The following is a 14,595-nucleotide window of genomic DNA, read 5'->3' on the forward strand; positions in this document are numbered from 1 at the left end:
TTGTTGACTTTTTTGGGTAAACAGTAAACTGTGTTTGCAAGTATTTTCTTATTGATATTTTCGAATTTAGTTTCCGACAAGAACCTTTATTCATCAGTTCTTATAAAATATTTTACACAGAGAAAAAATAACACACAAAACTTATAAACAAAATTACTTGGAGACATTACAAGAACAAAAATTAAAACACACCATCTTAATTCCTTGATCTAATCTCTTAAGAAGCCTAAAAAAAATTGATCCACATCTGATATTCTTTTTCTTTCAAACAAAGGATCAATTAATCCGTCATTTTAGCATTGATTGATTATAGAGAAGTCGGTCAACTAAAAAAGATTGGAAAGTTTTTGTTATTAGTATTTGGTATATTTCAATTTTAAACCTTACCAAACACGAAGAAGGGCATATTCGCAAAATTCCTAAAGAATTTCGAACTCCCAAGTTTAAGCGGAGAGGACATAGTCGGTATTTCACAACTTTGCTTCCAGTGCAATTAACAGCAAAGCAATCACAGAAGAACAAGGCTTCAAGAGAGAGAGAGAGTCGTGTATTGTGTAGTATATATAATAATAATATTATTATTAAATTAAGAAATAAACACTACAACAAACTGAAATGAACCGTCTCTCTCTTCTCTTCCCTTTCGCTTCTCTTCTGTGATATCATATTATTACAAGGTCAAAACTCAAAACATCAAGAACACCATCGAAATCATCATCAAACGCCACAAAGAACTCGAAAACGACGCGTCATTTCGGAGTCTCGTCTCTTTATGCGATTCTCTTCTCCGATCGGTGCCTCCGCGGCGGAGACCTATCCTCTTCCGGCGATACCAGCCCCTGAGTATGAAGAACAACCACAACAAGTCTAACAACAGCAATACGAATGGTTTTCTTCCGAATTCTCTGAAGTTTATTTCTTCTTGCATCAAGACCGCCTCCTCCGGTGTCCGCTCCGCCAGCGCCTCCGTCGCTGCCTCCATCGCCGGCGATCCTCACGCCCTTAAAGACCAGGTTTGATTTCGCTCTTGATTCTCTTGAAATCGGAATCTAGGTTTCTTTACTCTGGACTCTGGAGTTTGGAATAATTTTTTTCCCATCTTTTGGGGAAACGGAACCGTTAGTTTCTGGTCTCCGATATCGATTGAGGAAAAAAAAATGCATGTGTACGAAATTGGGGAACTTAATCGGAATTGACGAAAGTTGAATTTTCTTCGGGTTGTTTTTGCTGGTTACTGGAAGTTTGAGATGGGATGGGCTACTGATCGAATTTGGGTTTGTTGAGATTATTGAGTGAAGAGTATTGGCGCTTTAGCTTGTTCAAATGGCCGTTCTGGCCTCATTCAAGTGGAAATATTAGCTTTGTTAAGTATATGCGTAGTATTTTTAACGGTTGAGAATGATTATTGGTGTGATTTTATTTTGTTGCTAGAATTTGAGCATTGTAATATCATTTATTATCTTGTTAATCTTAATTGTAAAAAAAAAAAAAAAAAAAAAAAAAAAAAAAAAATAGGTCTAATGCTTTGTGGTCAAAATTAAGGGAATAAGCTATCAATTTTTTTTCCCTCTGTTTATGGAATATGTGAACATCAGTGTCATATTTGACATAACGTTAGGTAAACAACATTAATTTCCTTATAAACGCCTATGTTTTAAGCAGTCTTTGGATTTAAAATCCCGGCTAATTTTTTTTGTGGCGGAACAGGTGCTATATTCTTGCTTCGAGAGTCTAGAACTTGGTCCATCTTCCTTCAAACGCATCCTCTTGCTCGGTTATACCAATGGATTTCAAGTCCTTGACGTGGAAGATGCCTCCAATGTCGGAGAACTCGTTTCGAAACGCGATGATCCCGTTACATTTCTGCAGATGCAGCCAAAGCCAGCGAAACTCAAGGACAATGAAGGGTATAGATCATCGCATCCCTTACTTTTGGTTGTCGCGTGTGAAGAAACTAAGGGCTCCGTTCTGATGCCAAGTGTGAGAGATGGGTTGGTCAGAAATGGGCACACTGAACATCAAGCTGAAAATGTCATCTATGCCCCGACTGCTGTTAGGTTTTACTCTCTGAGATCTCACAATTATGTTCATGTTCTGAGATTCCGTTCACCTGTGTATATGGTCAGATGTAGTCCTCGAGTTGTCGCTGTTGGTCTCGCATCACAAGTAAGCATTAGCTTATGTTATGTATGTCAAGGTTGATTATTATCTGTATTTTCTTTATTATTGTTGTATCTACTTAAGTTATTATACAGTGGATGCTTCTTTGCCATATAGCTCACATTCCTTCATCAAAACCAAATAATGATTAGATTTGTTGCTATGTAAAATAGGTAAATTAAAGGAAGATAATGTGTAACGTCTTTTTTTGTTTTTTTAACATGAATTCTCTTTGATTTAAGCAGAGTGTGTATTAATCGCTTGAATTGTACCAATGTTTTGCATCCAGATATACTGCTTCGATGCGGTTACTCTTGAAAGTAAGTTCAGTGTCCTCACTTATCCAGTTCCGCAACTCGGAGTCCAAGGAGTGGAGGTCAATATCGGCTATGGTCCCATGGCTGTGGGTCCTAGGTGGCTTGCTTATGCTTCAAATAACCCTTTGCAGTCAAACACAGGACGCCTAAGTCCACAGAGTCTCACTCCTCCTGGTGTGAGCCCATCAACTTCGCCCAGCAATGGAAATCTTGTGGCTCGATATGCTAAGGAATCTAGTAAACATTTAGCTGCTGGGATAATAAACCTTGGTGACAAGAGCTATAAAACTTTATCTAAATACTATCAAGAATTTGTACCTGATGTCTCTAGCTCTCCTATTCCATCAAACTGCAGCTGGAAAGTTAGCCGCGGGGCAGAAGCAGATAGTGCTGGAATGGTCAGTCTCATGCACTAATAATCTCCTAATCGGTATCTTCAAAAAAAATTAATATAGAAAAAGATCCTAATCGGTAAACTTAAATTGTGAAATCAGTGTTTATGTTAAAATTCCTTAATCTCAATCAAGTGACCGACATAGTTTTCATTAATGGTATGGCTTAATTTGTTTCAAGCAATAATTTTTCTCTGCATGTGTATCTATCATTTCAGGTAGTTGTACAAGATTTTGTTTCCAAAGCTGTGATCTCTCAGTTTCGAGCTCACACTAGTCCAATCTCTGCTCTTTGTTTTGACCCAAGTGGGACGTTATTGGTCACGGCATCGGTTCATGGCAGCAATATTAATATCTTCCGCATTATGCCTTCCTCCTCGCATACTGGGTCGGGAAATCAAAGTTATGATTGGAGCTCCTCTCATGTGCACCTTTACAAGCTTCATCGTGGAATGACATCTGCTGTATGCTTCTATTCTCGATACCTCCCCTAAAATATGTCTGTTTATATCTTTTAATAACCGTAACAAGCTCCTTTATTTTGATATACAGGTGATCCAGGATATATGTTTTAGTCAATATAGCCAGTGGGTTTCCATCGTTTCGTCCAGGGGAACTTGCCATATTTTTGTTCTCTCTCCCTTTGGCGGAGAGGCTGTTCTTCAAATACAGAATTCTCACACTGATGGGCCTACCCTTTTTCCGATTATATCCTTACCGTGGTGGTCCACTGCATCTTTTACTGTGAACCACCACTCTTCATCTCCACCGCCACCGCCACCTGTAACCCTCTCAGTGGTAAGCCGAGTAAAGAATAATAACTCCGGGTGGCTCAATACCGTCAGTAATGCTGCATCTTCTGCAGCAGGGAAGGTGTTTTTGCCCTCCGGAGCTATGTCCACTGTATTTCATAGTTGTATTCCTCAAAATCTGCAACCCGGTCATGCTAAGGCGAGTTCGTTGGAGCATCTTATGGCATACAGTCCATCCGGTCACGTAATTCAGTATTGTTTGCTTCCATCATTGGGGGGAGAGCCCAGTGATACTGCTACTACACGAACCGGGTCAGGCTCTTTGCAGGAGGATGAGCTGAGAGTGAAGGTTGAAACTCTACAGTGGTGGGACGTTTGTCGAAGGACTGATTGGCCTGAAAGAGAAGAATACATTTCAGGGATTACTCCAAGGAAACAAGAGGCTTCGGAGATGGTTATGGGAACTTCTGATTTTGAGGACAGTGATAATAAGGATAAAGAATCGGCAAGATCTCACTTGTATATTTCCAATGCAGAGGTTCAGATAAACTCCGGGAGGATTCCGATCTGGCAAAGATCCAAGGTATGTGTTTTCTTTTATCATGTTTGGAAAGCCTTTGTGTCACCAACACCAACTATAAAAAAAAAGTATCTGACCCTTTTGCTTGTGTGATAGATATATTCCTTCACTATGAGTCCAGTGAATGGTAATGAGTATGCTCTAACTGAAGATCCATCTTGTGGAGAGATTGAAATAGAGAAGATTCCTGTACAGGAAGTTGATATTAAGCGAAAGGATCTTCTGCCTGTTTTTGATCATTTCCTCAGAATGCAGTCCAATTGGAATGACAGGTATTTGATGATGCGTTTATTTAGTTAGGTTCAAACTGTATTAGTTCTGCTATATATCAACTCACTTATCTTTCCTTGTTGATGCGATTCCGCAGGAGCCTCGTCAGTTCACACTCATCTGTGGAGTCTCACGAGGGTAAAGCGAAATTTACAGAAAACACTGTTATTTCCCATGCCAAGTTCGCCGCAAATGCATCAACTGCTTCATCTGATAACTCTGATGGCGGTGAGTAGTAATGTCAACATTTATTATATGAAGCTGAGTTTTATTTTTCTTTTTTTTCCTTCTAATTATGCGGTAGGGACGTGTTTATGATAGTTTCCATTGATAACAGGATCTCCAGAGGATTCTTATCCAATGATTATGAAATCTTCGAACGATAACAAGGAAGTGGAAGGAGGAAAGTCCTTTTTGGCATCGCGTGTACATAACCAAAGCCCCGCTAACAACAATGCACTTTCAATTTCTTCTAGACAACCAACATCAGACACGTTTCACGTAAAGGATAACTATTCAAAGGGTCTACTGGGCGCTGATAGAACCATCGTCCCAAAAGGGGCTCATCAATCAGAGAACGGCCACGAGCCCGCTGCGGAAGGAGGTTCCAACGGAAGCTCAAACCGTTCGGATGTGAGTATGGGCACTCTCGATGAAGGACCAGCGCACGACTCCTTGGATTTTGAGCAGTTTTTTCAGGAGGGATATTGTAAAGCATCGGTGCCAAGTGACTGTGCTGAATCCGCTGAAGCTGTCACTGACAGTCCCTGTGATAGGGAGAAATCTGAAGAGGACGGGGAAAGCGACGACTTACTTGGCGGTGTTTTCGCATTCTCCGAGGAAGGTTAGAACTTAAATACATACATATCCTTATTTTTTTTACTCTTGATATATCGCTGGTTTATGATAATTTATTTATGTGGGATTTCTTATCTGCAATTTGAGCTTGAGCTTTTACACTTTCATGAATGTCTAGTGATTCCAACCATGCACATTCTTACACGGTATTTACGAATTTTCGTTTTCTTTCCGTTGCATTTGATGCAGGATAGCGCAAGCTCCCGCGATCGATCGGGGTTGCCTTTGAAATGGTTTTTTTTTTTTTTTCTTTTTTGCCGAGTGCTTGGTCTCTAAAAGCTTTGGTAATTAGTTACAATGAAATTTCAGGTTATTTCACTTTCAGCCGTTGAAATCCCACTACTGACTGGATTGATTGATTGATTGATACAAAGAAACGGTATAAGCTTCTTGTGGCTGATGATCCATTAGTGCTTCTTGGCTTGGGCAAATATCTGTTCTTTTTCTAATTAATTTCTTCTGTGTAAATGTTGTAAATGTGAAACTCATAGTATAACTGGTCTGCCTGTGGACGAATTCTTTCCTACGACGTGTAACATTATTCATTCTTCAAAGAAAAGAAGAAAAAAAAATTAATAAAGGGAAAAAAAAAAGAAATTTAAAGAAATCATGTTTGTTTACTGTTCAAAATGCATTGTTTATTATTTTATTTTATGTTTTGCTCAGTTTCGAACTTTTTAAAATTTTCTTTTAACTCCGGTGAACTTGAAGCAAGCGTAGACTATACTTAATTTTTGGGATATTTATTGACTTACTTGCACGTAATGTCGTCGTTACTAGACGTGTTTCTTCTAACCACAGGTTTCATTTTTCCCGTACAGAATAAGAATTTAGAGTTGCTTACAAGGAAAATAAAACAAAAATAACTTGAGGGAGAAACTAACAAGCAGTCTTAACTAATTTATTCGAATACGGACTAAAAGTCAAATATTGCATTTGATGCCAAATAAGTCGCATGTGTTTCGTTTATTGGGATTGAGACTCGAAGAGAGTACAACATGACACATAATAAAAGACCATCTATAAAGTAGTGATGTAGCTTTCGTGTGGGTAATGTTACTAACAAAACGACATATAATTCATTGAAAGGGAATGGGACGACAATATATAATTATTATGCACATCAATCGTGTTCGTGACATCGTGTGCCTTCATATTCAGGGACGTCCCTAGGTACCCCCTGTAATAGATCTATAAAAGTTCTAAATATGTCACTCTGATTTATTTTAATAGAGCAATGTAACCCTTAATATTTTTTGTTGTCTGTCTAATAAAATTATAATATGTCTCCTTATAACTTTTTATTTATTATAATTTTTTGTTAAATTTTGATTTAATGTCTTAGGCCATCTTCCAATATTGTTGCACCAAATTGTGTGCAGCAATATTCATTTGGTGTAAAATTTACAATTTTTTTTTTTACCTTCTTTAGCTTTTAAAAAAAATTGTTTTATTCCTTTCTCTAATAAAAGAATAAATATATATTGTAAATGTATATTTATGGAATATTACACTTTGGTGTAAGAGATGGTGCAATTCCATTGGTTGGAGCACAACTTTAAAATGTGCATTATTTACACTTTTTTAAGGCAAAAATTACACCAAAATGGATATACCCTTGAGATACTCTTGGTAAATTTTATCTTCTGACCCATTAAAAAAAAAAGTGTCCTCTAATTTGCTTCCGGGCTCTTCCCATGTTCATATTCTTGGCTTTGGATACCCGTGGATAGACCTTCGTACTCGTGTCCTACCATCCAATCTCAGACAACAAAAATGTACTGCAATATATATATATATATATATATATATATATATATATATATATATATATATATATATTTTATATGTATGATGTGTATATACGTGTACATGAAGATCTGTAGATACCGTTCACGTCAAAATCAGGCCATGGGAGAGAATCCAAGATGTCACTGTTTTGTGGTCCATATCAAATAATATATATTATATATATATATACACACATATATCCATGAAAATCTAACTAGAGAGAAATTGATTCACAAAGAAAGGGAAACAAAGTTAAAAGTGTAAGAGGATTAGAACCAAGTGTTTTGGTTTGTGACAAACTGGAAATATATTTCTAGGGGCTTTTGAAGCTCACCTAGTCAGAGTCATCATCCTTCAACATCTCTTTGCATGTGAGACCAACACAACGACGACGACGACTTGGTCTACTCTACTTGTCGTTTCTGCGATCGTGTCATCGTTTTATCGGTATTGATTGAGATAGATAGATATTACTAGGGTTTTCATAACACCACGATGATTTGTCCAACAAAAAAAAAATTGAAAAATTAAATTTTTTTTACGATTATTTATAAGCAATTTATCATTTTCAAAAAAATTAATTTTATGATCAAATTTTTTTAAAGCTTGATTATTGCACATTTTAACTTCTAATTTTAGACAGAACTTGATTGTTTTTATAAATCCATTATTTTGGCTATTTAACTAAATCACTTTTTATTTTTATATCATATATTTGACTTTCATGCTTTTTAACGCTTAACTGTATTTTGAAGCATATATTAAATAAAAACGAATTATATGTGGTTTCATTTATGTGCCATGTGAGGAGGACATTAATTATTTTTTAATTTTTTGTCCTGCTGGTTTGTTTGGGTTAGCCACTGAAGTTGACCGTGTCCGCAACGAGACTATTAAGTTCTAGAGCTTTACATTATGGATTAAGCTTCATTAAATTTTTATTGAAAGTTAAAGGAGGCAATCAAATGGCTGTAAAAAAAAGATACTATTTCATAACTGAATTAAATTTCAAATCGATCTTATCTAAAATTTGCAGCGCCAAACACTCTGGGTTCTCTACAAGTTTTTGGAAAATAGTCCAACACTCATGCTTTGCTAATTAAATATAATCTCTTTCAAACTTCATTGCAGACTTTTTTTAACGACACTTTATTTATATAATCATTTTTCCGACATGAACGTATGAAGCTTTTCTTACTAAAATACGAGACACCAAGGACGTGAACTCTCTCAACATTAAATTTCTAGTCGAACTATATTAAAATTAAGAAAATAGTGACTAAAGCAACACACATGCGTCATAATATTATAGAGATGTAAGCATAAATTTGATTATTTATTTAATATTTCAATAATTAAATTAGAGTTTTTTTAACTGAGAGTAGTTATTTATTTCATACAGTTTATTCTACATATGATATTAAAACTATTTAAATTTTCAACCACATATGTAGAGTGGTGTAAAATATTACCTGATTAAACTATAAACCAAAAAATTAAGATGATATAATTGAATATGAAGCATAAACTTTGAGATGGTCTAACATTGGTGCTTCTTATGAAAAGAATCAAGGCAATAATGTATATCAGTCCAAGTCTTCATGTTAATCCATCATTTATTTTTCTATTATTAATTATGAATGAGAGTAGCCAATAAGTTAATAGTTTCTCCATTGAGTTTAGTTGAAACTTGAAAGCAAACATTTGAGAAAAGTTTTGATTATTTAATCCTCACTTGTATTATTGCCCTGGCTAGTGTTTGTGTCTACGTGCCAAAAACTTCATGGTTATCAACCAAATTAACTAAAACTAGAATTTCTAAGAACTACTCATCACGAAGCACATAGTGACAAAACCCAACTAAAATGATCATTTCCCTTTGAATGATACTATATCTCAAATTAAAGGAATTCTATCATAACCCTAGCTAGGCACATAATTTCAATGGGGGGTCCAAATATTACGTCCAAGCGTGCAATACCTTGAATGCCAAAAACTCATTTTATTTAGATTTCATTTTAAAATACTTCACATTATAAGGGTCTCTCATATATTTTTGTTCCACATAGCTTTACTGTTTATCTCGTTAATATGCACACTTTAAGCATCTAGCTTCTGTTTAACTCAGGAAAAAGTTAGTTTATCAAAAAAAAAAAAGTTCATTTGCATAAAATGGAATTAAATTTCATAGGTTACCGTAGGGACGTACTATTCATTTAGCTTCTGTATGGCTGAAAGTTGAAGCACTTTTAATTTTGAATATCATGTGCTGTAACTTCCACGTATATATACTGTTTTTTACTACTAGTAAATTAAAAAGTGAGTAAAAAAACACTGAGAGAGAGAGTTACTAGAGTTTAAAAATAGAAAGTTAGAAGATAAGCTTAAAAATATGTCCTTGAAAGTTGACAGAGAACAAAGATTACGGTGTGGTGGGACAAGTCCTTTCAGTAAATTATTGTCGCTTTGAGTTTGCACAAAATTTGGCCAATCAAACAACAACACAACGAACGACAACAAAAACAATAGCAACATGACAAAGAATCTTGAAAAGATAGAAGGATAGGCGTGATTAGTAATATATATATATATATATATATATATATATATATATATCAGTGCGGGAAAAAAAAATGAAGTACTCAAGGAATAGGGAATTGATTCGTACTACTATTTAAGAAGAAATATAAACAAACAAAGGATAATATAAAATAGATATCATTCTCTAAGAAAAATCCAGTAACTAATATTATTGATACATACAAGAAGTATTTGGTCATAATTATATATGTTTACGATATTGTTCTTTATAGACAAGACAAAACATTATTCCAACCGGATAATTTCAAGAGATAAAGATGCATAATCATCATCCTCTCATCTCAAAGTCATTTCACACCCACTTGTGTTGTGTGTGTGTGTTTATAGTAAAAATCTTCCACAAGAATAAGAAAACTTTTTTTTTTTCAATGAAAATATATATAACAACAATTCCTAAATCAATGCGCATTTTTCGGCATTGTCATGAAAGTTTTTCCATGCTCAGCTGGCACTTGTATATAATATATTATGAAATATAGGTAAATAATTTTGAGGGCCGTAGAAGAAGGTACTATCTATCTACAGCTATTAAAACGTTGCAGGGGTTTTTTTCAGTAGTAGTAAAACAAATATGAAAATAAAAGAAACTATGGCTTAATAATAATAAGATTTAAATATTCAAGAGAGAGAGGGCAATAATTACATAGAGGAAAAGACTCGGGTACAATGATGTAGAGTCTTGGATTTTTGTGATACGTTTCAGTCTTTAACTTAATTCTTAAACTGACCTGCTGGAATAAAAAAAAAAAAAAAATTATACTTATTTTGAAAAAAAAAAAAAAATTGACAGAGAAACATATTCCAGTCAAATGTAACCAATTAAACCCGACTTTATGTTGTCATCATGCACTGCATTGCATAATATTAATATATATATTATATAATGGACAGGGAATCTTGATATCATTAAAAACCATTGTTATTATATTCCTTGCCTCTTCAGTTATCAACCTCCAAAAAAAAGTAAACCAAATCTCTCTTTCTGGGGTTTTCTCTTTTCCAACATTGAAGAAGAAGGAGAGATAGAGAGAGAGATCTGAAGATCAATTCTAATGGCTGGCCATGTGGTTCAGTTGCAGAAACAGTTGACTGACTACACAACTTCACTGTTTAAAGAGGTAATTATAAATAACTGTGAATATATTTCTACATTAAAAAAAAAAAGTTTATCATCAATTTGAAGAGACTTGTTTCATGTGTAGGGAATTCTAGATGAGCAATTCAACCAACTTCAGGAACTACAAGATGAGAGCAACCCAGATTTTGTAGTTGAAGTTGTTACTCTCTTCTTTGAGGATTCTGAGAGGATTCTTAATGAACTAGCCAAAGCTCTGTGAGGATTTATTAATTATATTATTTTGATCTTGATTTTTTGTGACTGGAATAGTTACTTGGTTTTTTATTTTTGTAATTAATATTTTTTAATTTTATTTCAAACGGGTGCAATATATATAGCGATCAACCGAATGCTGATTTTAGAAAGGTTGACACTCATGTTCACCAGCTTAAGGGTAGTAGCTCCAGGTATTTTTTTTGTATTTAATTTACTCTTTATATACATGAATTAAAATAAATAAAGTTCATTTAGAAAAATTTCTAGCTATATATATTTCGGAGGATTTTTTTTTTTTTAGGGATATATAGTTCGGATGTTGATGGTTATGTGATTAGTATAAATCTAGCTATAATATAAGAGGAAAAAGTAGATTTTAACTTTCAGGAAGTTTCATTTATTTATCAGCATTAACTGGCAATCTTTCCTCAGTACCGTATAAGGTATAATATATTATTATTGAGTGGATAAATAAATTTTTTATCTTTATAATATTTCAGCGACAAACCCAAAATAATAGATCTGAAGATATCTATGTAAACATGTAACTTCGCTTTCAGACGATTTGTCTAATTGTCGTAACAAAAGATAGCACTCATTCCACAATAACATATAAAACATCACAGTAAATTGAAGAGAATACTACTATATGGCAATGAATAATGTAATACATTCAATTCGAGATATGAGTATTCACATAAAAAAGATTACGACTCTTTATTACATTGAAATAATTATTTGGTATAGTGAAAAATAAATTTTTAATTTTTTGTGAAATTTATATTCAGTATTGGAGCTCAGAGAGTTCAAAGGGTCTGCATTGGATTTCGTAACTATTGTGAGGCAAAAAATACTGAAGGGTTCGTTGTTTCTTCCTTAAATATCATACTTTCTTTGTATTTTTCCCAGAATGTGAATTTCATTCTCACGTGATATTATATATATGTGTGTATGTGTATATGTATGTGTGTGTGTGTGTATGTACATATATAGGTGTGTAAAGTGTCTGCAACAAGTGAGACAAGAGTATGCCCTAGTGAAAAGCAAGCTTCAAACTTTGTTCAAGGTAATTTGTATCACATTTGCATATTTTATACATAGCTGGGAATATTGTACAGTTTTCTTTTTTCTTTTTCTTTTTTATTCGTATATATCGTACAGAATTCAATATGTATATTTTTCATTGAATAGTACGATTGAAAATGCAGTTGGAGCAAAATATTTTGGCCGCAAAAGGATCGTCATTTTGATCAAGATGAGATGATGTGATGATCAGAATCGTTGAGATGATTTCATTATTATTATCAACTCGTGGGCAGACCAAATTATATAAATAATTGTCACCCACGTTGTGTTTCAGATTTTATTAGTCTGTAACATATATTATTTCTTCTTGATAATTTTTTTCCCTTCTTTTCAAGTACGAATTATATGACTTTTTCGCGTTATCAGTTATTATTTGAAATTTTGGGTAATGCACAATGTTGATGGAAAATTAAATGTTTAATTATTTCATTACATGGTGGAAAGCTAGATATTAATTATGACTAGCTAGCCCAAAAGAGTTAGTTTGGCTTAGGATAAAAATATTGGGGAAATCAGGATAAAATTGGTCAGAATACAGGCTTTTGACACTTTCCGGTAGTGGTATGAAAATCGGATCGGTTATCGAAACCCTGATGATTACGCCAATTTTTTTGAATTTGCTGTTCGTGAGCTGACTTTTGAAAATTTTGAAATTCTAAGCCCATGATCACGGGCTGTTAAATAATAGTGAGTTGATTGTTCTAATGGGTGTGTTAAAATGTAAGACATGATGTATTGTAATGAATATATTATAGACTAATTACATTTAAAAACACATTTTTATAGTTATGTGTTCACTGGATACACCTTAGTAGATTTGATATTTATCAATTTATTATATCAATTACAGTAATTTCATCGATATTATTTACTTTTTTTCTTATTGGATACCCATTTAAATTATTGGTATCTCCCGAAATATCACCAAAATTTTGGATGAGAAATACTGATACCGTTATTTGGAGTTTTAGTATATCGGTAACGATACCGATACTGAGTTTAGCCAAAGAAGAAGCTAACAAAATATACGTTACACACAATTAGAAGCTTAACATCACTATTATAACGTTATTTTAATATTGTAATTTTGTTGATACAGTTGAAACGTTTCTGTTATTAGTAGTTAATTCAAATGCTAATTTTATAAATTACACGTGACGTGAAATTCAAGGTCCACAGAAAGCAAGGGGTAATTTTTTTTTATTATTTTTATTTTATTTTATGGATCATGTTAGTAATATGTATAGGTCAATTAATACAATTGATAAATGCTAAAAAAGTCTTCTAGCAAAACAATATAATAAAAATCCACCGACCAGTCATAACATGACTTGGTATATTGTATAATAAAAAACCGACTGTCGGCATGTATCACAAGTGTCATGTGGTACTAAAAATACAATAGTAACTTTTTTTTTGGGATAAAAACAATTATCTTTTTTTGTGAAATTTATAGGTGATATAAACTATTGTAATTGTGATTATATTCTTATTTTTATGGTCAACCGTGAACGTTGGACTTGTTCATCAGATAATCCGAAAGGGAGGTCGAACGAGGGATGACAATAGCTACAATCTTAGTAGGATCTTGCAAAATCAGATCATATCCATGATTTTTTTTTTAAATCATACTTTACTTATACCTATTTATTTTGAATGGGTCTGAATCTAAATAAAATCTTAAGAGGATAAAAAATAACCTATGAATATTTTTTTACCCATTTAATATTAAATTTATTAATAAATATAAATAAATTTAAAAAAATACTTAAATTAATAATACATACGATCAAAATTTGCTTAAAATTCATAAATATAGGGTACTTACAAACCATACCCTACTCATCCCCATATAATATTTAATTGGTAATACATGTACCATACTCATTAATCATTTATTCGGGTAAAACATTATCCATAACGAGTAGAATCTTATAGGTACATTGGTAAAATTGTAATCCCTAAGCCGAATATATACTCTCTCATAATATTGATCATGCTTCAAATAATTTTCTGTAATTTGGGCTTTTGGTAATATTTTATTGAAAAATTTGTTACAATTATTCAATCTCCTAGTTTTTTTTTTTAATATTTTAGTCAAAATTTTATTTTATTAATAAAATAGCCACCAGGACTGCAGTAAATTAATTAAATAATAAATTAAGTTAATTAAATTTACTCTTTATTTAATTAATTTAATACGGGATTAGTTGACTGTTTTTCTTTAATAAAGTGAAAGTTTGGCTTTTTTTTTAAATGAGAATTAATTATTAGGCTACTGACTTAACTACTCCTATTTTAATAGTACAATAATAATGCAATGAAAATCCAACAAAGTAAACTTCACAATAATAAACTTATTATCGAGTTATTTTCTGATAATTGCTTTTTGGTAGTTATTATAAAAATAGTGTGTTATTGTGAAAATAATATTTTTTTAAGTTGTAAACATCAT

General features: G+C 33.0%; 2 protein-coding genes across 5 annotated transcripts; both read left to right on the forward strand.

Annotated features, from left to right (window-relative positions):
* The first annotated feature begins 541 nt into the window (after positions 1 to 541).
* On the forward strand, positions 542 to 5,936 carry ATG18H (autophagy 18h-like protein). 3 transcript variants are annotated; one of them, XM_089630616.1, is made up of 9 exons: positions 542 to 1,013; positions 1,708 to 2,166; positions 2,450 to 2,875; positions 3,088 to 3,333; positions 3,422 to 4,204; positions 4,298 to 4,473; positions 4,569 to 4,699; positions 4,809 to 5,315; positions 5,639 to 5,936. In XM_089630616.1, the coding sequence occupies exons 1-9, from the start codon at positions 846 to 848 to the stop codon at positions 5,659 to 5,661; spliced, it is 2,919 nt and encodes a 972-aa protein (XP_089486742.1). In that variant the 5' UTR covers positions 542 to 845; the 3' UTR covers positions 5,662 to 5,936. The 3 variants fall into 3 exon arrangements, with proteins under 3 accessions (XP_089486742.1, XP_089486746.1, XP_089486745.1); XM_089630619.1 differs by having other exon boundaries at positions 545 to 1,013; positions 5,519 to 5,936; XM_089630620.1 differs by lacking the exon at positions 5,639 to 5,936 and having other exon boundaries at positions 4,809 to 5,320.
* Positions 5,937 to 10,522: 4,586 nt separating this feature from the next.
* On the forward strand, positions 10,523 to 12,474 carry LOC149382235 (histidine-containing phosphotransfer protein 1-like). 2 transcript variants are annotated; one of them, XM_089601680.1, is made up of 6 exons: positions 10,523 to 10,839; positions 10,924 to 11,054; positions 11,162 to 11,245; positions 11,843 to 11,914; positions 12,048 to 12,120; positions 12,263 to 12,474. In XM_089601680.1, exons 1-6 carry the CDS (start codon positions 10,774 to 10,776, stop codon positions 12,302 to 12,304), a joined length of 468 nt encoding a protein of 155 aa, XP_089457806.1. In that variant the 5' UTR covers positions 10,523 to 10,773; the 3' UTR covers positions 12,305 to 12,474. The 2 variants fall into 2 exon arrangements, with proteins under 2 accessions (XP_089457806.1, XP_089457807.1); XM_089601681.1 differs by having other exon boundaries at positions 10,544 to 10,839; positions 11,177 to 11,245.
* The last annotated feature ends 2,121 nt before the right edge of the window (positions 12,475 to 14,595 follow it).

Source organism: Urtica dioica, chromosome 11, assembly GCF_054948205.1.
Source record: "Urtica dioica subsp. dioica isolate 48M chromosome 11, U.dioica_male_clone48M_v1_H2, whole genome shotgun sequence".
NCBI classification, from domain to species: Eukaryota; Viridiplantae; Streptophyta; class Magnoliopsida; order Rosales; family Urticaceae; genus Urtica; species Urtica dioica.